The sequence below is a fragment of the Amblyomma maculatum genome, chromosome 4 (genome assembly GCF_055883805.1).
Source record: "Amblyomma maculatum isolate TAMU_Amacu chromosome 4, ASM5588380v1, whole genome shotgun sequence".
Lineage (NCBI taxonomy): Eukaryota > Metazoa > Arthropoda > Arachnida > Ixodida > Ixodidae > Amblyomma > Amblyomma maculatum.
The window spans coordinates 128,605,195-128,627,360 of NC_139347.1; the positions used below are offsets into that span (position 1 = coordinate 128,605,195).

A 22,166-nucleotide genomic window follows, 5' to 3' on the forward strand; every position below is an offset into this window, starting at 1 on the left:
ATACCTCTCGCCATTTTGCACGTCCCGTCATAACTTGGCACATTTCTGACTGATTACGTGAGAGCATCCAAATATTTTGAGGCACACTTGCCACCTGTAAACTCTCGCTGTCGATGATGATTACGTGGGAGCGCCTAAATATTATCATTTATATAGGGGGGGGGAGGGACACACTCGCCACCCGTAAACTCTCGCTGCCGATAATACTAAAAAAAGGAAAAAAGCGAATACAATGAGACAAAGCTAACAAAGACAAGGCATCACTGTCTTCAACCTTTAAAATAACGTCATTTTTGGGGAACACTGACATACTTCTTAAGAACAGTCCTCCGCTTCTGTCATAATGTGATGAATGCATAGCTAAGGTGAGAGCTATACAGAAGGATCATAAAGCCTGATATCATTCCAGAGCCGAGTAACTGTCTTCTGACGGGAAACGATTTTCTCTCAAGCGTAAGCAGCGATGGCGATGAAAGGGATGCCTTGAACTTGGGGCATCAGTGGGTGAGAGAGAGGCGGTTGCATCCCGGCACATACTGCGCCAGCTCTCGCTCTAGGCGCGGGAGGCACGTGGGCCACATGCGATCCCGTGGGCCGTAACCCCGGAGATTGCGGAAAACGGAAACGAGCGCGTGGGTTCACTCGACGTAGAATGCTGCCGCGTCTTCTCCATCGCTGTGGCGCAGTCTCCATCAAAATTATGCGGCTCACTGGGAGATCGGCTCGAATGGTTTCTGGGCCGAGGCGCTATATACTTTTTTAAAATCATTCCAAAGGAAAGGGGGGCTCTGCACCGCGCTCTGTCTCTCTCATTCCTTGCGATCTCATAGTCTTAATGAATTGCACGAAAGCTGCGACAATCAATTAGAATAAAGACTGCATGTCAGACGCTGTCATGCTTTGCTAACAGCTAGCCAATGGCCTGAATTCGCGGGGCCGAGGACCTGAACAACCATTTCAAGCACTGCTGGCAAGCAACATGCACTCTTTGACTCTTAGTAAAATGCAAGGAGGTCTGCATTCTCAAGGGTACCCACTTGGGAATTTTTGCCAAGCAAATTTTCGCGATTACGTTGAATTTGTGTGGCCCAAAAAAATCTCGGTTTTTCCCTCCGTTCTTCTGGACCTTTGCCGGCTGCACTCCTATGGCGTAATTTAGTCCTTAGCTTGCATCGCATGTTTACTGCAAGTCGAGACCGAGTTTCGACTATTGTTATAGTAGCAAAAAAATTTGATATAAAATGCAGCGCGTCTTGCCAAGGCTGGTAAGTATTTTTCAGGTGAAATACGCCATATTTGAATTACGTTCAGGCATCTTATATGCCGCCGTTGTTCAGTGACTAAAAGCTTTCAGTACTAATTAAAGCAAACTTCTTACGGGGCCATCAGTTGATTAGTTCACATAAATGCAACTTCACCCTCGTTCTTGTCATCTCTTTCGTGCCATTTTTACTGCTAATGGCCGGAGGAAAGCTACTGTCCCCATTCTATAACGTTGTCATCCGGGCTAGTTCTCGACCGTGTCAGCAAAAGAGCGCTGGCTGATAGCTAAAGCGAACTGACAGTGCTAAATGTACACGGATGATGAAACACACACGGACGTAAAAGACAAATGCCACAGCGCCAAAGTTTTTGTCATCCAAGAAGGAACTAAAACATGGCCCGTCTTGACTCTTCTGATGGTTTACAGGAAAGGACACGGGTAAACGGAGCATGCTTCTCAATTCTACTTGCAATCGCGCCTTCTGTATCGGACATCGGAAAACATTTGTCCAAGTGAAAGCGCAACATGGCCTCTTTTACCAGCCTGCACATGCCACAGCTGCCAGTTTCAACTAGGCAACCGATGAAAAATGTCAGAAGGAAATAATGAGCTTGTCCGCACCTGTACATACGGCGACGAGAGGAACATACGAGCAGCAAATTAACTACAAACGTCAGTTCTTAGACAACGCCGGGCTTGGACTTGGGCAAATTGGGCGAATCACTTTGTATCTCGCTATCTAGCCCTGTCAACATTACTACAGGCGACGCAAAAGATTTATAGCTTACAAGTTGTTATACAGAAAGAGAGTCGCTGTGAAAAAGCAGGGACTATATAAAAGCAAATCGCCAGTTTATGTGGCATCAAGAATCGCAGAATGCCAATCTACGTTAATAAATGAACACCGCTTTTAGAGAATGAGACTAGTGAAGACGTTAAAAGACAAGCAGTGAGGCCACGAGATGACTATTCCGCACACACTCCCAGTCTCGCGCGATTTAATATGATTTATAGGTGGCGAAATCGCAAACTGCATAATAAACTTCGGGTCCAATGTTGGAGTGTGTTGACTATGTACCGATCCAATGTAGGCCGGACATCGTCAGCGCAGTTACAAAATTGGGCCGGGGGCTAGCGTTGCCTAAGATGCAACGCCAAAGACTTGTCAACAAGGTTGGTGTATTTGAGGGTGATTTGTTGTTTTTGTCTGGTCGAAGTTAGATTTTTCTTTGTGCCAGAAAATGAGCCTGGCCTTTATTTGTTCTACGCAGACAGATTAAGGAACGCCCTACCACACGGCACATGCGTCCACTCCCTCAATAAGGTGACAGTACATCCGCTCATCTCAGTATAGACTGGGCGATATCAGCGTGTGTACGGTAAATAATCAAGAAAGACACGAACAGGCAAGCATGTGAAGCCAGGGAGGCATTTCCTTCGCTGCTGAACTAAAGCTTCTTTAATTCGCTAATATCGAATCAAAGTGTGCCTAACGACTTTCTGCTGCTGATTAGCATAAAAGAAAAAGAGGGGGGGGGGGGGGGGGGGAGGGCACGTTTGAAAGATGATCGACGCAGTAAGGCCATCCTTCGGAATGCCCATGCCATCAGAGGCATCCTTCGAAATGCGGTCGCGAGAGCTTCTGTTTGAGGACGTGTACCTCGATGTCATAAAGGGGCGCCGTGGGACAGATACGGTCCGATTACAGAGGTATGGTATGTTAATATGAACAAAAATAGACATATGCGCGTCTTGCTTCGATCGCTCAGAAGGCAAAATGTATAGGAGACGCGGTGTTTACATATATAACTCGGCTTTTTCGGTGTGTTTAAGCGCCCAATACCAATAACGGATGCGTGTTGAATGAATTGCTTGCGCTTCGGGACTATTCCGTAGCTTTGCCCAGGGGGAGGGGAGGGGGGGAGCGATCTTGTGGTTCACATATTTTATGCAGTTGGAGGGTTGATTATTACAGAAGGTAATTACACTCAGTCATATAATAGCAACACCTAAAACTAGCAATAACAATAAATGGTCGACCGCTAGCAATGTTCTTTCATTTCCATTCTCTCCAAGTGTATAAATAATATATCCTTGGCCGAATCCACCCGATGGAGAGCGTGAAATTGTGCCGGTCGGAACAAAATTTGTAGCAGTGAGTCAGCGCTCATGTATACAGTCCGTGTACGTTCTGTTCCACTTGCGCCTACTGATTTACGCACAACACGAGTCGTTTGACGCAGTCGTTTTTGTTGAACTCGCGATCCCAGTCAACACCGCAACGTACGCATAAGTGTCACTGAAAACTAAATGCGGCGTTAAGTGAATGCTTTGTCGCCACATCATATTGAGACCACGCAGAATGCAGGCTAAATATTGTGTCATAGCCTCAATGACACTTTCTGACTTTCTGGACCGCCGCCTCTGCGTTAGTGTGCTTTTGCAAGTGAAAGGCAAGGCTGCGGCGTAATTGATAGCGTGGGTGATAGTGCGAACATATATATGGGCGTGATCAAGTACAAACTTCTTGGACATCCCCTATACTGATAGGAGTGGTATAACTTTCCCATACGTAGCGAAATCTTGCCTTTCAATTTTTTACTATGCCTGAACAGACCAGCTATTGGACTGTCATAGAAAACGAATGGCGTGTGTTTCTGACAGTACACATCAGAAAATTACAATAGTCCCGAGGAAGGACCTGCGGTGAAATCATTGCGATGGTGAAATCTTATCATACGCGAAGGAAATGAAAATATAAACAGGTGCACTGTTTAAAAAATATGCGTTTCTATGTTTGTTTTTGTATCTTGTGCAAGAAAATTAAACTAATAGACCCTGAAAAAAAAAAGGCGGCACTTCGGTCGACTTGCACTGCTATCAAATACATTCGTGCCGCAGAAGAAGGCTATAGAAGCCAATCATTCAGTTCAATAATTGGTAAAATCGTAAGGTCAGAGGCAGGGCACCAGCTCGCGCCGGAAAAGAATAGAAAGACTGGAAATAATCCCCCATAGCGCTCGGCTACGTGGAAAGGAACAACGGCTCGTATAGTAATGGACCTTAATTCTTTCGAAGCCACTACACCAGCTACAGTCATCATCACAGTTTCCAGTTATTGATGAGCATCTGTGAAAATCATTGCATTATGTTAAAAAAAAACTTTGTCATGCCAGAAAAGTTCATATTAGCTTCGTGATTAATTGCCAGCTGCGTAAACGGCATATGATGTTCCCAGTACGCACGTGTTGCAGTCAAATGTTTAGAACATTCGCAGATCAAATAAGATGAAAGTAAATGTGCCGTGCAACATAAAAAATAGGTTTTTCTTTAAATTTCTTTCCAGCATACAGCATTTAGCGAGTCTTTCTCCGCTCCAAAAGTATGCATTCCAGTAATCCTTGTGACTTCGAGAAGCCAATTTCACTTCGTCCCGTCTCAGGCTTGAATATAAATTAAGTATGCGCAATTACGACGAAAAAAAAAAGCCAGCTTCGTTACGCAGCCGAATTCCAGCCGCTACAGTGAATTTTTCCGTATTACTGTAGAAGACTGGAGGTAAAGAACTTGTTAGCGTTGGTCATTGCTGAGGTTTGTTTTTTTAAGGGTGCTGTGAGTGCTCATGTGCAGTGTGTGCGTAGCTTCGTAAAGTATTTGCATCTGTACTGTCGTCTTTACTCTGACGTCACGTGAGCCCACCCAACGGCATGCGCATTTCTGTAAGACCCTAACCAAGTTCGAATACTGCAGGCACTGGACAGGCACACTGAAGGGCTGCTTCCAACGGTCCACAGAGCGTACTGCGACAAGACTGCTATGCATTGCAAAATGCTTGCTTCGGTTATCGGATTGAGCACTGACAACAGTTGACAATGGTCGAACATTATGCACGAAAAAAGTTCTCATGAGGCTGTGTTGAAGGAAGCAGGTAAGAAAAAAAAATGACCTTAGCCGACGCAGTGAGCTCTGGTGACGTTGAGTATGAAGCTCCCTTGTGCATTTTCTCACGTTCTTTCACTCGCTTGGGACTCAAGAATAACAAATCCGCGCCTAAGACTGTATAAGTATGCACAGCCTGTCTCTGTGTCCAATACTTGTGCTTGCTCACAACTACAATAACCGGTTGGCACACGGGTCCGCAAAGTCTACGCATGGAGCCGATGGGGTGCTGCTTCTGCTTTGTCGCTTGTTTTTCCCCACGCACAGGTGTCTGGTTTGATGCCCATTCCGCTCGTCCCTCCTGTTTTGGCAGACCGGAATCACCCGCTTGACCCCCGTTACGTACACGCACCTCATCGCATACCTCCCCCTGCAACTGCAGTTGGTAAGCCAAGTTCCACCGGCAGCGCATGCTCCTGAGTAGCTTCTTTAGGCCACCGTTTATCCAAGTATATAATTATGACTTTTACACACGCCCAATGTGTATGATTTATGGCGTGTTCGCTACGCTTCTGTGTAAAATGTGGCATGCCGGCGGCAATGGGAATGCTCTTTTGGCCATATGTGTCACACTCCAAAGCCAAGCACGCCATTAATAGGGTGCCCTAATAAGAGCCCAGCGCCTTAATTGGTTAATCGGCTTCTGGGCGCCATAACAGCGTAAGACGGATTTAAGAATCGAGCGGTGTGCAAAAGGCGGTATACAGCAGCCTACTGGTGTGAACAAAGCACTTGTGAAGCCGGATCTTGACAGAGAAGCTGAGGATATCGAGAAATCTGCTCGGCAGAGAGAGAGAGTAGTAGCCCAAGTAGCAAAATATGCTCTCTTGGCATCTTCTGTGAACTGGAAACTCAAGCGGCGCATCTTGTTTACGGACGTGTCGAGAATACCGTCGGGGTCGAATAGGAACGCGGACGTTGCTCCTCCTGGTGCTAGCTATTCCAGGCCTTCACTTCATTCAGCGCATCCAAGAAGCCCAAGGTGTCCGCCTAAACCAACAAGGACCAGGAGACGTGCAGAACGAAGTTTTCTCGAAGCAAACGAAAGAAACGGTTCGACACCGCTTCGCTGTAGGAGCCGGAGGCCTAAAGGCTGCCACGGCAAGATAAAAAAAGCGGAGGCCTGATTGCGGACGAGTCGTGTCTTCGCGCAACCTCGTTCAAGTGCGACCCCGGCAGGCCGCGCAGGCCACCTCTGGCAAATGGCTACATCAAGCGGATGACTGCGGCGCCTTAAATAGGACTTCGGACCACCCGACGCCCTGAGACGCTTCACGTGTTTCGAAAAAAAAAAAATAAACGCAAGATGAGTCTCACGTTCTTCACAGATTCCCGACGACCATCCTCTTTGGCCTCGCATAAGGATGTGTCACTTTCGGAATGGCAATACACAGAAGCACTAGAACGAAGAGACCTTCGTTTTCAGAAAAGGGATAAGAGGCTGGGCCTTTTGGAGGCCCGATGTTTCGCTTAGCAGCACATGCCACCTTGGTTCCGATCCTGCAAGACAAGCAAAAGACTCTTGCAACAAACAAGTGTGCTCGGGCCGCCCGACCAGTTATCGCGATGGGACCCGTTCCGCCGCTATGTTCCGCAAGCATCACGTCACCGTTATAGGCAGCCCGCTATTTGCGTGGCTTCCGTCCACGCCTCCGCGGGTGGATGCCACAGCCGAGTAACGGTACAGAGCGCACGCCGAGGACCCCGGGTCCGGCACTCACCGGCGGCGAGCAGGCAGGCGAGGAGGAAGAGAGGCGCGGGCATCCTGGGACGAGGACAACACACAACGCACACACTGCACACAGGGCTCTCTCTCAGCTGCGGAGGTCGCCGCGGGAGCAGCAGGGGTAATCCGGGGAGCCTGCACTCATGGCGGCAGCGTGCTCGGCGAATGGGCCGCTTCTGGCCGACGCCGAAGAAGCCGCGCCGGCGGCCGCCGATCGAGGCCACCGAGTCGGCGCAACCGGTTTGCGCGCCGGTGAAAGTGCCGAGATGATCCGCCGGCGGCGGCAGAGTGCGCGCATATGCGCGCATTCCCCCATTGTGGCGGCGCCATTGTGCACGGCGGCACCACAATGGGATGGGGGTCCGAGGAAGCGGCTCCTCCTTCTACGGTGGCTCTCCTACGCGCGGCCGAAACAAAACGGGCTAAACTTATCCCTTTCTTTGTATGCCGCTATACGCGGCAGCTCCTGGCCAGGAAGACACCGTTACCTCCGGAGGAGCCGGAGATACCGCGACTGCTGACGCTGTGGGCTTAGTGGCGGGACAACACATTCCAAGAGCACCTTCTGGTCCGTACTCCAGCTGCCGCTGATTAGGAGCCCGGCACTCTTCAAAGACCTGCTATTTGCAGCATGACTGGAGTGTATCTTCTTTAGAAGGTGATGTTATGCAAGGCCTTGCATAGCGCCGACGCTCTTCTTGTACCAAAGGGACGACTATGTGGTGAAGGCTAACCGTTGTGGACTTAGATGTCCTCCATAGACCAATGTGGGTAAGAAAGTTTGTTGTGAGCACAGAGAGTCAACTGGGCCAAGACGATGCAGTATAAGCCTCGACAGCAGCTTCGACAGGGCAGTTGTACTGAGCATCACTCCGTACAGGTCTGTGCTTTTTCTGTATCACTCACAGTGAAGCAAAAATTGAGTGGATGAGAGCGGTATCGGAAGACTTCTAACCTTGCTTTCGTGAGGTGGTTGTTCAGGAAGCTGCTAGCCCTGCCAATATTATATCTATCAATTATTCCATGATAAAGAAAATACCGCGGTTGGGAACATGACAACTACAGGTGCAGCTCATATCCATTGATTACGGTCGGCGCAATGACGGGAATATGCGAAACTGGTGTATAAACTGACACTTTTGACGGGAACTGCCTCGCTTGCAATTCCATGAATACATTGCAAGCGGGACGATAGAAATCGTAACTAATGTTGTGTACAAAGCTTGTAGAAATGCAATAGAAGTCAGCAGATACAAAAAATTGGTACAAGCTGGTGAAAAAAAAAAAAATCAAACCAGGACCGGGGATTATGGAGTTCCTAGCGCAGTAGCTGTCCCAGAGTTTCTGGAAATAACCCTAATCTAACTCCAGGGTTGAAAGCTTTGTATCCCGAAGCCGTCACGGACACTCATGCTCTGAAGTTTATAAGAACCATACGATCCATCAAACGAACAGACTTGCACTCTCTCGACTCACCAAAAGCTTGCTTAAGTGTGAAAATTCAGTCCTGGTTCTGGAAGACAGTTCGGGACCTGCTGCATGCTATCTGAATGTTGCTCAAATTGACTGTCTGTGTTATCTTCCCTGGGACGCGACAATGAATTGCAGCGAACAGGGTATATACTATTTTATGGTTGAAATTTTGTTTATTTTCAGTCCAGCCCCAAATTAGCTTTAGGGTGGCCAATCCAATACACACACTTGGTCCGGGTTGCATCGTGCCGGGCCGTTGTGCCCGGCCGGACCGCATTGCCAGTCCGTTAGAAAGCCCACAGTCACCCACTTCAGGTCCGGTGTCGTGTCGGTCTATGCTTGATGGGATGAGTAGCGCGCTGATCAACGAATGTGTTTGGCAAGCGTGAAGCCTACACCGGCGATTCTCTTTTTTGATCCCCTGGCCACGTGCGAAATGATGAAAAAACTGTTTTCTCTTTCAAATTGTTGAAAATTCAAAATGTTTAGTGATGTTTTATTAGCACGCCCAGCTTGAATACCTAAAGGTGGTAGAGCTGGGCGCGTTAAGAAAAGCAGTGCCTCTGAAAAGAATAAGTTTCGTTTTCAGAGACATTACTCATCTTTCTTCAGAGCCACTACATAATGATGTTGGAATGTGGTTCCGACGCTATAAACCAATAAGGAATTGTGTAGCTGCGTCAGAACTGTTTTACTTTATGATCGTCGCGGGGTAACTGAATTACCCACCTTAGATCATGCGGTTGTGACGTCATCATCATCGCGATGGGCCGGTACAATTCGTGACACAAAAGGGCAAATTTCTTCACTCGACAACAGTTTAAACGTAATTGCATTAAATAGAATCACCTATAGCACCACATAGTCGGAAGAAAAGCAAATATGCAAAATGGCAAGACAGCAGCTGAAACAGTATACTTGAAGCAGAAGCTCCGAGGGAAGTGCAGCTCAACGTTACGGAGGGCACTTAAAAACTGTTTACGTTCTGTGAAAGTGGATTGACGATTAATAAAAGTTGGTTAAGGAAAAATACAAGTATATTAGTAATGATCACGTGTACGCACTGTACACATTCAATGAATATTCAATGACCACCGCGACCAAGTGACTTTCGGGATGATGTGACGCTGATTTTTAGGGATCATTTTTTCTCGACATCGCCATCGCCGCTGTGTTAAGATGCTGATGAAGCGCATGCCGCTCTCGCCTTATTATTTCTTGTTCTTGAGCTATTTACGAATGCATAATTGTGTTTCAGAGACAATAAACAGCAGATTTTGCTTCATCATTTTTGTGGCTCTGGACTAAGGACCCACTTACGTTACCTTTGTTTTTGTCTTATAAGTCAATAAAGTTTATTCACTCACTCACTCGCAGGGGCTGCTCTCAACTGAAATGTGTTCGCGCTTGCTGAGATTGATTGCACATGATTACGTAAGGTCATCATATGCGTCAAACATATGGTTAAGCCTTTTTTCTTTTCAAGCCCTATGAATTCTAACAACTTTGTTAATGCTTTAGAGAAGAGCTTCCCCTTAGCCACTTAAAAAAACGAAAGGGCTCGTTATAAGATGCACAAGACGGGAACGAAAAGCCACTGCCACAGAAAAAAAAAAAAGCATAGGGGATGTTTATGTGTGTTAACGAATTGTAAATTATATTATGATCACAGAAATAACTTATTGGAAAGTAAAAATAACAATATATGCTATCTGGTCCTGGCGATATCTGCTAATTGGCGCACAAAAAGTGAATGAAATTCCAGCAGTCCGCGTTATTATAGCCTGCCGTAGTAGTCATTGTTGCCAGGTTGCGATGCTCGTTTTTAGTGCTGCAAGCGTTCAGTTTCCAGAGTTGTTCCGTACATTTGAGAGAATTTAGGACTACAGCAAAGTCAGTACCTAATACGTTGCCCTTCTCATCTCAAGTGGTCTGATTGACAGGAAACTGTCACCACTGATTTCCGAGCCTGGTCCCCCAATTTCTTTAAGACAGAACTGTTGACTGAAGACACATATTGCTTCCAAGTGGTTTTGTCGGTATTCTTCCGGTTGTAACACGCTCTGTATTTAACCATTTGGAAAATGCAGAAGTGTCCGCTGTGAGGTATACACCCCACGCCTAGTTTTGTCCTTATTATTAATTTTGCTAATGTGCATTCTTCTGTCCACGATACTTTGTTTCTTGAGCATAAGACCTGATGCTTGAGGAAAAGATGTTAAAGAAATTATACTAGTAATTTTTTCATTGTTCTAGTGAATGATGACCTCCTCGGAAGATTATTTGTCTAATGTGGAATTTCCTCTGAACAATGACGACTAAACCGGCATGAAGTTTCAAACGTCGTGGTTTCGATAGAGTAAGTGTCGAAGAAAACTTAAGGACTGTGAGTAAACTACCGGGGAGTAGTTTAAGACATGAAAATTGATTTTGCTAAACATGGAAGTTGATGTAAAATCTAAAGCTAAATCAAGAGAGCTCATTTTTCTGAACCTTGAGCATAAAGTCGCCACCTTTTTTTTTTCTTTTTTTTTTTTGAGAAGCATACATTGTTTGCGAGCGAAAAAAATCTTAAAATGCTTGACTCCTAGGGTCAGTCTGTTTGTTTCACTAAAGGAGGGAATGAGTATTAAAGTTCTGAACTACAAGGCACGCTTCATGTAGCTGTTTGAAGAGATAGCCGTGGCTCTGGATTGTCAAAGTGAGGTGTGTTGAAATACACACATATATTATATTGCCATATATGCATAAGGCGTATTTTTATTTTGCGGCCGATGAAATTGATATCAATAGCTTCAATAGTTTTTAAAGTATATTTCTAGTCGCTTTGCGTAGTCACTGCCCCCCCCCCCCCCCCCCCCTCTTAAAGTCCAGGAGCCTGATTTCGGTCTCAACAGAGGGTTTTGTGTTTCTTGGTCGTATTTTTGTGTTGTGGATATAGACTTGTTTCCTGAACTCAAGTGTACGGGTATCAGGGATCCTGAAATGTCTGTGTTATCTACGTCGTTTCTCAAAAGACCTCTAAAGCTTCCATGAAATAAAATTGACGTGTTTTTCATGTAAAGTAAAAACTAATTTATTCTTGCTCTCTCTTTGTCCTATAGTCTTTATGTTCGCCCGCCGAAAGAACTGTGCCACCCTTGCAACACAGACTTGCTAGGGCTTGTGTTCATTGCATCGCTTCAGACTCCGCAGGCCTTCAATGCTCGACTCCTAGGCTCAGTCCGTTTGTTTCGCCAAAGAAAGGAATGAGTATTAAAATTCTGAACTACAAGGCGCGCTTCATGTAGTTGTTTGAAGAGATAGCCATGGCTCTGGATTGTCAATGTGAGGTGTGTTGAAATATACACATATATTATATTGCCATATATGCATAGGAGTATTTTTATTTTGAGACCGATGAAATTGATATCAATAGCAGCTTGGTCGACCACCGACTGGAGGGACAGCAGGTCATTTGGAGGGATGACAGCGCAGCCTTCGTTGTCTGTGTATGTATGGGGCTTGAATGGCTTGCCAGAGGTCCCTGAAACGGGGCTTGGGAAGGCACCAGACTGCAGTGTCACGCACCATCCCTGCTCACCTGGTCCGACAAATTTGTCTGGGCTGTGAAGGACAAGGGGTTGGGGGCATGTGAAGATAGCTGCGTGCTCCTTTCAATAAGATGTCTTCTTTTACCTTCAATTTTATTATTTCTTTCTCCTTCTTTAAAGATTGGCGAGGCCCACAGATGTTGGGGGTTCGCCTTCACAGTTCGCTCGCAGCGGCGCTCGCTTCGCAGTTCTAAGAAGTACATTCTTCTGAAGCCTACATCGTCTATGTTTGGCGGCCGCCGCGGCCATTCTTTCAACTGTCGATGAAGATACGGACGATAGTTGGGAAAGTAGGCATAGGTACGAGATGTTTCATATCAGACTTAAATGAATTCAGGGTGTATGTGTCAAGATAAAGTGAGCACCAAATCTTTTTTTGTTTGTAGTTAATTTCAATTTTTTTCGGAATTATTCGGCGTACGTTTATAACATTGTGGTCTCGCAGGCCCTCGAGCACCTTTTTTCGGCGAGCACGAGAAAAATCGTTCTCAGAAACCATGCTTCTAGCTGTGTTCAATGGTCTCTGTGGGGTAACAGAGATGGCGATGTTTCCGAAATACACAGCGTTTGCGGGTTCTGCACGTGTTATGCACTGTCTTTACCTTCCAGCCGTAAATCACCACTTGTCAATTTAGCTTTTATCCGGGGTCCAATGCATCTTTTGCATTTTTATAACTATGAATAGCTATATATACATTTCTGGCTGTTCAATCTGTTACTTCCATGTGCACCACGTGTTACATGCGAAAATATAGGCAACCTGCAGTGGTCAGACGGCGCTCAGTGTTCAGCGCCGCCAACGGCGGCGCCGAATAATCTGAGGCGGCCGGCGCGGTCGGGTTGCGTTCGCGTTGTACGGCTGGAAGCATCTCGGCTCTCATTTTCTGCGGTTTTAAGGCAATCGAACGTCTTCAGAGCTATTTCCGAAAACCAATACTGGCGAAAGGACACCGCCTGCTCGAGAATGGCCATGTTTAGAACGTGAACGGTGTCGATGTCACCGCGAAGTGCGCGCCGCTCGCGACGGAAGACCCGCGCGCACAGCTTTGAATTTCGCGTGTGTAGACGGAACATTTTTTTTTGGTAACGAAATTTATTCTATCAGGGCATCAGTCCGATATGTGATGATGAATTAAGAAATGATTAAATGAATGAAAAATGTTGTAAACGTAGCTTTTCATTTACCTATTTCGTTCACACTTCACACCCAAACATTGAAATTGCAGAGAGAACCTGAGAAGATATCGATCGCCTTTTCTTCTTTTTTTGTTCTTGCTTTTTGATTACAGCAGCATAATAATTTCCTCGCGGTTTTGCTTTACAGTTTAATATCATGACGAACACTTTTGTTCGTGGTGCACCTTTCGACAGTGCCGCGGAGGTTACAGGAGGCATGGTGCGGTACCCGTTACGGATGTCGTGGCGATTGCAAGCACTGTGCGGTTGTAGCGTGCGTAATCAACGAAAACTGCGCGTGCTGGGGGCGGGGAGTAGGGGACCTCCTACACCGTTGGAAAAATAAAGCTCTTAACAACAACTGGCATGCATTTGGTACCACCGTACCTCAAGCTCAAGCTTGGGGATAGCCGGCGGGTAATGCTGGCACTCAACGGCAAATCTTTCGTAAAGGAGGTCGTTAAGAGCTAGGATTTTTTACTTTGCTACTAGTGATGAAACAGTCTATCGTCTGGGACAAGAAACTCTTGAGCAGCTTCAGCAGTCGGTGTAAGAAATGTTTGGCGCGGAACGATAGAACGAAGTTCCATTCTCAACAGTATCACGGGCCTCTACACTCCGTCACTTCGACTTTATCAGCACCTTAAGAACTAATTTACAGATAAATATGCTTATTCAAATCTGTAATTGGAAGTTTTGAACATATTTTGCCTTTGTGGTTCCGAATAGACCCCGCATTAGAAATCCGGTTCACAGATCCACGAATATTGTTTTTTTTTTTTTATTTCGCCTCCGTTGAAATGCCGCTGGAATAGGATGCTGCGGCTGCGCGGCTTTGATGCTTTTCTGGCGCTACTTCCTTTAAAAGGACAATGCCACTCGATCTTGCACAGCATATACCAGTACACGCCAGATTTTACAGCGCGGAGCGCGTACTGAGTAGTGGGCCCCAACCAGCGTGCGACTCCCCGAGTCAGAAGTTTATACGGTTTCCTCCGCTCACGGGCGATCGTCTTATCTTAGCTTCTTGGTGTCTGTACGCCAATGGCCCCATAACAAAACGAATTTCAGTTACATTACTCTCTCGCAGCCCCTCTCATCATTCTCCCCAGGTTCTCCCAGCAAGCGGTACGCTTAGGTTTCCTTCGTGATTGTGGCAGTCTTTCTCGCCGCCCCTGCGCTTATTTTTATCCTTGTTCACATCCGTAGAAGTCGAAGCATCGCACGAGACCACCGAAGTCACTAAATGAGTATATCACACTCACTGGCATAACAAAAAGCGAACGCAGAAGGAACACAGCGGCCGCAACATATACGGCGTCTGCTTCTGCGCCGCCTCAGTATTAGCTCCCGTCGGCCGCCAGGTGGCGCCACATGTCTCAGCAAACTCCATTGCAGGTTGCCTATTTGGCTACTGCTTCGGTTCACCTTTCCTGGAGCGTGGTCATTTTGTGAGAAAGCGGGCGCCATAAAGTATGCCTTGTTCGGCTACCCCGACAGCTACCCACTATGGAGCGCAACGAGGGAAGGTGGTTTTCAGGTATACTTTTCGAAATTGTTCCCTGAAACACCCGGTGTAGTTCCTGTATCATGTTTTTTTTTTTAATTTACTCAACATACAGGAGCAATATTGCATAAATAAGTGATTGTGACGGATGTAGATATGTATAAATAGGATGCTCAAAAATAGCACGTAAATATTTAATACGTTCTTCCGCACAACAGCTATAATAAATATTATAGTGACGCGTAAATACGTAGTAAACAATGCCTCCAACAAAGAAACACACACGGGAAAGAACATTTATAAAAAGATGACAGATAAGAGTAGTTTCTCAGTTCTTGCAACCATATAAAAATTTAAGGTGAAATATAAACAAGCAACATAAGCATCAGTTAGCTGTAATAAGAAGAAGCGATCGTAAATTTGCAAACATTTATTAGTTTCACAAACGACCTGTCTAGGGCACTAATGAAGCTGATATGGCCAGTAATATTCGCGGCGAATTTGGGGAGGTTCTCCCTATTGATGACCAAGTGTGCCGAGCGAAACCACATTAAGTGAGTTCGTATCAAAAAAGGTCCAGATTTGTACCCATAAGCGATTGGTGGAAATATTCCTACGGTACGCTTTATAATATCTGAAGCGTGTATAGTGATTATGATGTGTCAGATAAAAATGCCTGATTTTAGTGCAAGAAGTGGTAACAAGGAATTGAAGGCCGTTAAATAACAGAATAACGAAAATTTACGGGCATGGTGTAAACACTGGTGTGGGTATGGTGGTGTTGTAAATGTGGTTATGGCGCCACACCAGAGAAAACTCCTTCATGTCGTACTTTTTTTTTATATCTAAAGCATCTGACAACAGACAGCATACAGAGGAGACAGCATGGCGTCGTAAATCTGAATACATTAATTAAACTGAATACCAATGTGTCTTGTCCTATATTCTGCTCATCAGGGGCAGGAAATTAGGTTTTCCGCATACTCAGAAGCAACAGCTGGTTTAACCGATTCCAGCTTTCTTAGACGCCCTTTTTAACTGCGACCCTGGCAGTAGTGAAATAATTCAGATACCGTTGTCAACCCATTCTTGATAATGGTCCAATCTTCCAATTGGAAGCGAACTCTTGCTTTTACAGTTTGTCTTTAGCTATAACAACGAATAGTCAGGGTCGAATGCCATCAAAATGCGAGTTTTTCGCAATACGTAGCATGAAGCCACAGGTCTCCTGAAGAGATTTCCGCTGATGTATTGATTTTATTGGTGCAGTCTGACGAAGTGCTCGAAATAAATACGTTTTTAAACAACTTCCACTTAAAAAACACGCTTGCCCAAAAGTTCTTGGTATCTGCAGAGAAAGCTCACGGACTCGTACGGCTATCCATTTCAATATATGTCTGGAGGGCCATTCCATCTACCTTGCGAACAATTGTAAGTAGTAATACGTGGCTAGTAGTTCCAACTGGCATCTTGAAGAACAGAGGGACGTCGTTTTCCTCAAGTTTCAACGTATACGAGACGCGCGCTGGTTAGGTAGCACTGCATGGTGATGAAAAGTTGATGCGTTGTTGATGCGTAGTGGATGCGTAGGTGGAACGAGACAAAGAGGGATCCTTACGTGTTCGTCCTAATCTGTGGTATACAGTGCAGTACTCTCGTCAATAAATATCGAATACGACGGCCGCATTTTTTTTTTACATGCTCATAAAACAGGCACGACACACGTTTTCTGCAGTCGATGCTGACGTGTCCTCCCGCGCACGAGGATCTTAGCTCAAAACACCTCAACCAATGCCATTCACAACTTGCTGCTCATGGTCAACAGCGGCGGTCTCTAACACTCCCGGGGCTCGTCACGTATGAATTTTCACATCGGCCGCGTAGGCAGGCCAAATAAAGATCGAAGTGCGTGTGATAGCGCTTCGCTTTGTATTGCATACCTGGCAAGTTTTTTCTTGGCATCACGCGGGCCGTGCCCGGCCTTGTGTCGGAGAAGAGATTTAAATACACAACGCCACCGTAAACCTCCGCAGCGGCTTCTTTTTTCCCTGTTGTCGGGCGAAACATCACTACGCGGTGAAAAGCAACGAGGGAGGTTGCGGATCAAAGCGGCGTGCCGGAACGCAAGGCGGAAGCTGGCTCGTCGAAAAGGAAAAGTGGCCGGAAACGCTGCCTATACCTGCATTGGGGATAAGTAGCCGCGCGCAGATTCTCAGCGCAACTGATTCCACAACGGACAGCTCGTGGCCGTCGAAAGAGCCGGTGGCCCCCCGCTCAGGCATGCATACAACTCTAAAGCCCCACTCCCGAAGTCACAGCTGGTTGCTGCCAGATGGGAACGTTTCGTTGCAAATCACGAGGCATTTTTGAAAGCAACGGCCAAACTGAAGCTTGAAGCTAAATAAGATTCGCAATGCGAAGTACGAACCCCCCTCACGTCCAAAAAGTCTACAAGGAGAGATATATGCGCTGTGGTATTCCTCCAGGCATTATGCGGTGTATTTCCCAGAAGACTGTCAGTAATTTTGAAGATAAGGTGTTTAAAGTTAAAAATACCCTGCATAGCACTGACAAAGCTGCGTTCATGTGCATCATAATACAATTGAGATGTGTTGACTGGAAGGCTGGTTAACTAAGGTTACATGCTCACTTTTTGACCGCTACTGTAAGGCTCTTTATTGCTTATGGCCAGACTTGCACACCGCCATAAGTAATGTCTATATCTGTTATTCGAATCTTGAAAGCGATATGCTCGTGTTTAGTTCAGCGCGGTTTATTTTGGGACTGCAATCGGGGGGTAACGAAAGTGAGCGTTTTCAGAAACGGCTTGGCACGACTACGAAACTTTGGTTTGGTTAGTCGGGACGAAGCAACTCAGGCTATGAGAGACACCGTAGTGGAGGGCTCCGAAAATTTCGCGCATCTGAGGTTCTTTAACGTGCACTGACATATCGCACAGCACACGGGCGTCTTGCTTTTGACATCCATCGAAAATCGGCCGACGCGGCCGGGATTCGATCCCGCGTCCTAAGGAACAGTAGTCAAGCGCACTAACCAATACACCACCACGGCTGGACCTGCCGTATACCGCTCGTTTGGTTTTCTTAAGACGTGAGCTCTCAGCGGCTGTGATACTCTAATAATTTTCACTCTCTTTGATGATGTATGTAATATGTTGTGGCTTGTAGCCTGAAAGACTTTTAACGCTGCTGACAGGCTACTAAATTGTTGCCTCTTGCATTATTTGCTGTTTTTCAGAGATAACTATTGAAACTCATCCTTAATAAGGATTTCATAGCGATGATGTCATGGTTGCTTTACTATTGTGGTGTTCCTGTGCCTAGCTTTTCCGTTGCATGTTGCATGGTGGCAGCATATATAACTCCTTTAGTGTGCAAATGACCATGAGGCGTGGCGTATATAAGCTAGCAACTGCAAATAAACGATCTCCTTATTATGTTGGCCGTTACTTGCACGGGGTTGGAGCTTCCCACCCGGAGTGTTCTTTCCTTCGCGCCCTTTACATTGCCGCCTCATCATACAACTAGCCCTCGTAGAAACAATTTTAACGATGGTGCGACTTCAGTCGCCTAATGAATTGTCGTTTCTTGAGTAATTTAGGCGATTAGCAATGAGACGTGTACAAAACTACGCAATTCAAATTTTAACAGCAATGACAATCGGGGCCATAACGGCGTAAATGTATTGAGCATTACCGTGCAATCTAGTGTCAGTCAAATTTTGGGAGGAATGCTCCAAGGTGGAGCAGAATTTATCTACGAAGTTTCTGAAGAACCTGTGCAGTTTTTTTTTTTATTTGTAGCCGAATGGCTGCGCTTGGATGGATGTCTTGAGTAATTGCTCCCTTATCAGCACATAATATACTGGGAGTATTTATATTGTACGTTTTATAAGCCTATAGTTGAATACCAATAGTTTAGCTTCAGAGCAGAGATGTAACGGGGAGAGGAAGTACCGTGAGTTACATCTTTCCCACCCCTGTCTGCCTCTTCCCGCTGTCTTCTTGTCATTATAATCCTTCGCTATCGTATCTCTTTCCTGTATGCACGTCGTATAAGACATCGCCTCTGAGCTCAGGCATGGAAGCAAGGTTTTGCTAAACCTGCCTGAGCCCTGATGCGGGTTCATATCTCGGAGGCAGACCACGAAAATTACATATGCTGCGGATCAAATGGGCCCCGGCGGTGACGCTGAGCCATCCACACCTTGCAGGCCGATCGTGACAGCGGGCTGTGCGGCGTCGAAGCGGACTTGAATTTATCAGTCAGTGCTATATGGTTTTCGGTCCGGCTATAAGTCGTTGTATGCGAGCTTGCCTAAAGTCAGCTTGACTAAAGCGACTCCGGAAGAAAGAAACAACAAATATATTGAAACTGCGCTGAGCCTGGATTCAGCGCACACTGTGACGCGAACAGATCAGCTCCGCTGGTCACTGCACAACAGCCATTGGCGCAGCCGATCACCCCACATGTTTAATTGTCACTCCTCTCGCTCTCTGCATTGCATGTTGTCATCTTCATCAATTTTCATCAGTAGGCAATGGATGTAGAACGCAGCGCTATCGTGTCGCCCTCTTAAGGTACGTTAAGCAGTCCCAAAGTTTACGTGATTACGTGTTGGGCTGCTGCAGCCAAAAAACCGCCGTCGTACTCTAGAATTGAGAACCGCAACCCAGAAAAACGACGGAAAAAATGCAGTTGAATGAAATAAATTTTTCTCTACTGGGGTTTAAACCCAAGCTGTCTACATCACAGGCAGGCATGCATGGCATAGACGCTATATAACATTTGTTACGAGCGGCCCTTTGCGACCTACAGAATATTGTATGTTTTGTAGGCCACGAAGGGCCGCTCGCACCAAGTGTGTTAGAGGGGCACCCAGTGAACGCGTTTTGGTGCGTATCACTTACTAACTTCCGTTTGAGATGTGTACTTATGTTAAGGTATTAGTAATCTTAAAATATTTAGTAATCTAAAAGCAAAAGTATTCGTGGAATGAACACGCGGTCTTAAAGGTATTGTCGAACCTACTCGTAGGACGAAGCTTAAGCAACCTCCCAATTTTTGGTAATGCACTGATGTCAAAGTGCCCTATAACCGATTTCACCTATCTCTGCCTGAACATGACTTTCAGACCATTTTTCCCTAAACGAACGGGGTGTGAAACGCGACATGTAAGCGCACATATTTCGTAGTTGGCGAAGTAAGCTAGATCCACTGCAAGTTTTAGAAACAATCGTCAGAAAAAAATGCGGCGTAACTTATTATTAGTGATCATTACTTCTTCGCGCCAATCGCAGTTGAAAACGTAACTACAAAACATTCAACAAAATTTTAGGCCTGTTTTTGACCGCGAACGTGTAGTGACAAGATAAATTCCTGTTGTAACACCATAATTCTGTGTAATTGCCGCAGAGAAAGCACTGCAGAAGAACTGTAGGACTAAAATATTACTAGACAACAGCAGAAAACTCTGCAAGTGCGAGGTGCCAGGCTAGCTGGTAATGCATACTTAAAATAACAGCGCAAAGGTCAAACGAAGACACATAGCAGAAAGGACGGGCACAGGCGTTGACCAACAACTGAAATATTATTTCGGAGCACATTATATATAAGCATGCATAAACGGGTGGAGCCAAGCCAATTCTGCGCGATCACCGAATACAGCGTAGTCAGGTTAGAAAAGTAAAATGATAAACGACCAAAGACAATAAAAAAAAACTGATTGTAAAAGCAGTAAAAATGGCGGTGGAAAACAATAATAAGACTGCGGCTTAAAGATGTTAAAAACGCAATAAGGAGCACATCGGAGGAACTAAACAGTTTTCGTACCACTAAAAAATTCTAGTTCTTTTTCGGACAAACACGAGGAAGGTGTCCTTGCACACTTCTTACGTATCCACGTCCCCCGCGCAAACAAGGAATGCGTACGCACACTTTCCTTGTGTATGTCCGAAAACGAACTGAAATTCTTTACAGGTATGGCAGTTAATTAATATTTTCCACTTGCTCATTAAACACACCTTTCTTGTGTGTGTCCGGAAAAGAACTGAAATTCTTTACAGGTATGGCAATTAATTAATATTTTCCACTTGCTCGTTAAACACACCTTCCTTGTGTGTGTCCAAAAAAGAACTGAAATTCTTTACAGGTATGGCAATTAATTAATATTTTCAACTTGCTCGTTAATGCGCTTTTAACAGTCTTAAGCCGCAATCTTATTATTGTTTTCACCGCCATCTTTATCGCTTTTACGCGCCGTTTCAGCTAGGTACTGTTTATTCTATCGATTTTATTTTGGTTTTTCTCCCGGCCTTTTACACTGTGGTTGTATCGCCTTTTGTTTTTGTTTTTTTTTTATCTTTTTAAACTTTATTGTTTTACTTTTGTGACGTGACTACACTGTCTTCTGTGATGGCGCTGTATCGCATTGGCTTCACCCTTTTATGCATGATTATATATCTTTTGCTCCGAAATAAAATTTGAGTTGTTTTTCAGCCCCTGTGTCCGTCCTCTCGTCTCGGTTTTCGCGCTGTTCCTTAGCGCTGTTTTTTAGGCAATGCCTGAAGTTACAATAACACAACAATATGTTTTGTCATATTTTTGCCACGCATCTAAGATTTTGTTTTTGACTGCAATAAATCGAAAATTATTAAGAGAATTCAGAGCATAAGGCATTCGTTTTAAACAGAATTTTAGAAATTAGAAGTTTGTTTTGATCTTTCAAAATTTGTAATGTTCTCCCACTCGTTCAAAACATTAAAAAAAGTCGTACTTCTGTCACCATACCTTCTGGCAGAGTGAATGGGTTCCCAAAAGATGCAGTATATAGTCTCTTGTAAATTCCTGACGGTATATATACACACATATCAGGTCATTAGCATCGATTATCGCGCCTAATGATACCGAAGAAATGATTTTGTGACGAAACTTTTATCGTTTCTCCTAAAAAGTAACGTATGGGAAGTAACGTATGGGGCGGCGCTACAGCATGCGGCGTCATTTGTGATTGTCAGGTCGAAATCGTAATAAAGAGCTTCCATTTAACAAGCGTTGAGGTGCCGGCTAGTTGGTAATACATTTTTGAAATAACAGCGCGAAGGACGAGGACGAAGATAGGACACAAACACATAGCTTCTATTTGTAGTCTTATATTTAAGCTACTTCAGTTCCGATGCTGGTAATGGTTAGAAATGACCAGGCCACTTCATTCTTTATGCCCAAAACATCAGCAGCCAGCCTATGTACAATGCATTCCGAACTAAGCATGACTAACCTATGTTGTGCAGATGAACCCCGTTTCGCTTCTGTCTGTTTTTCATCACATGTTACTGTCTCAAGAATGTGTCTCGTCGCCAGCTTATTGCCTCGACGTCATCCCTATCGTACTATATACTCCTGCCATAAGTCACGCTTCATTTTCTGATAGTAGCTTCAAATACACTACGCGCCAGCCGCATTGAGTCTG

General features: G+C 45.3%; 1 protein-coding gene across 2 annotated transcripts in view; it reads right to left on the bottom strand.

The window, feature by feature from the left end:
• The window catches only part of LOC146192359 (uncharacterized), a 212,719-nt gene extending 205,614 nt beyond the window's left edge, over nucleotides 1-7,105 (bottom strand). Inside the window, exon 1 of one of the 2 annotated variants that reach the window (XM_084602466.1) lies at nucleotides 6,925-7,105. In XM_084602466.1, coding sequence (XP_084458592.1) covers nucleotides 6,925-6,967 — 43 coding nt within the window. In that variant the 5' untranslated portion in view covers nucleotides 6,968-7,105. The remainder of the gene's footprint in view (nucleotides 1-6,924) is intronic. The other variant, XM_084602467.1, reaches the window with a different exon arrangement.
• Between the last annotated feature and the right edge of the window lie 15,061 nt (nucleotides 7,106-22,166).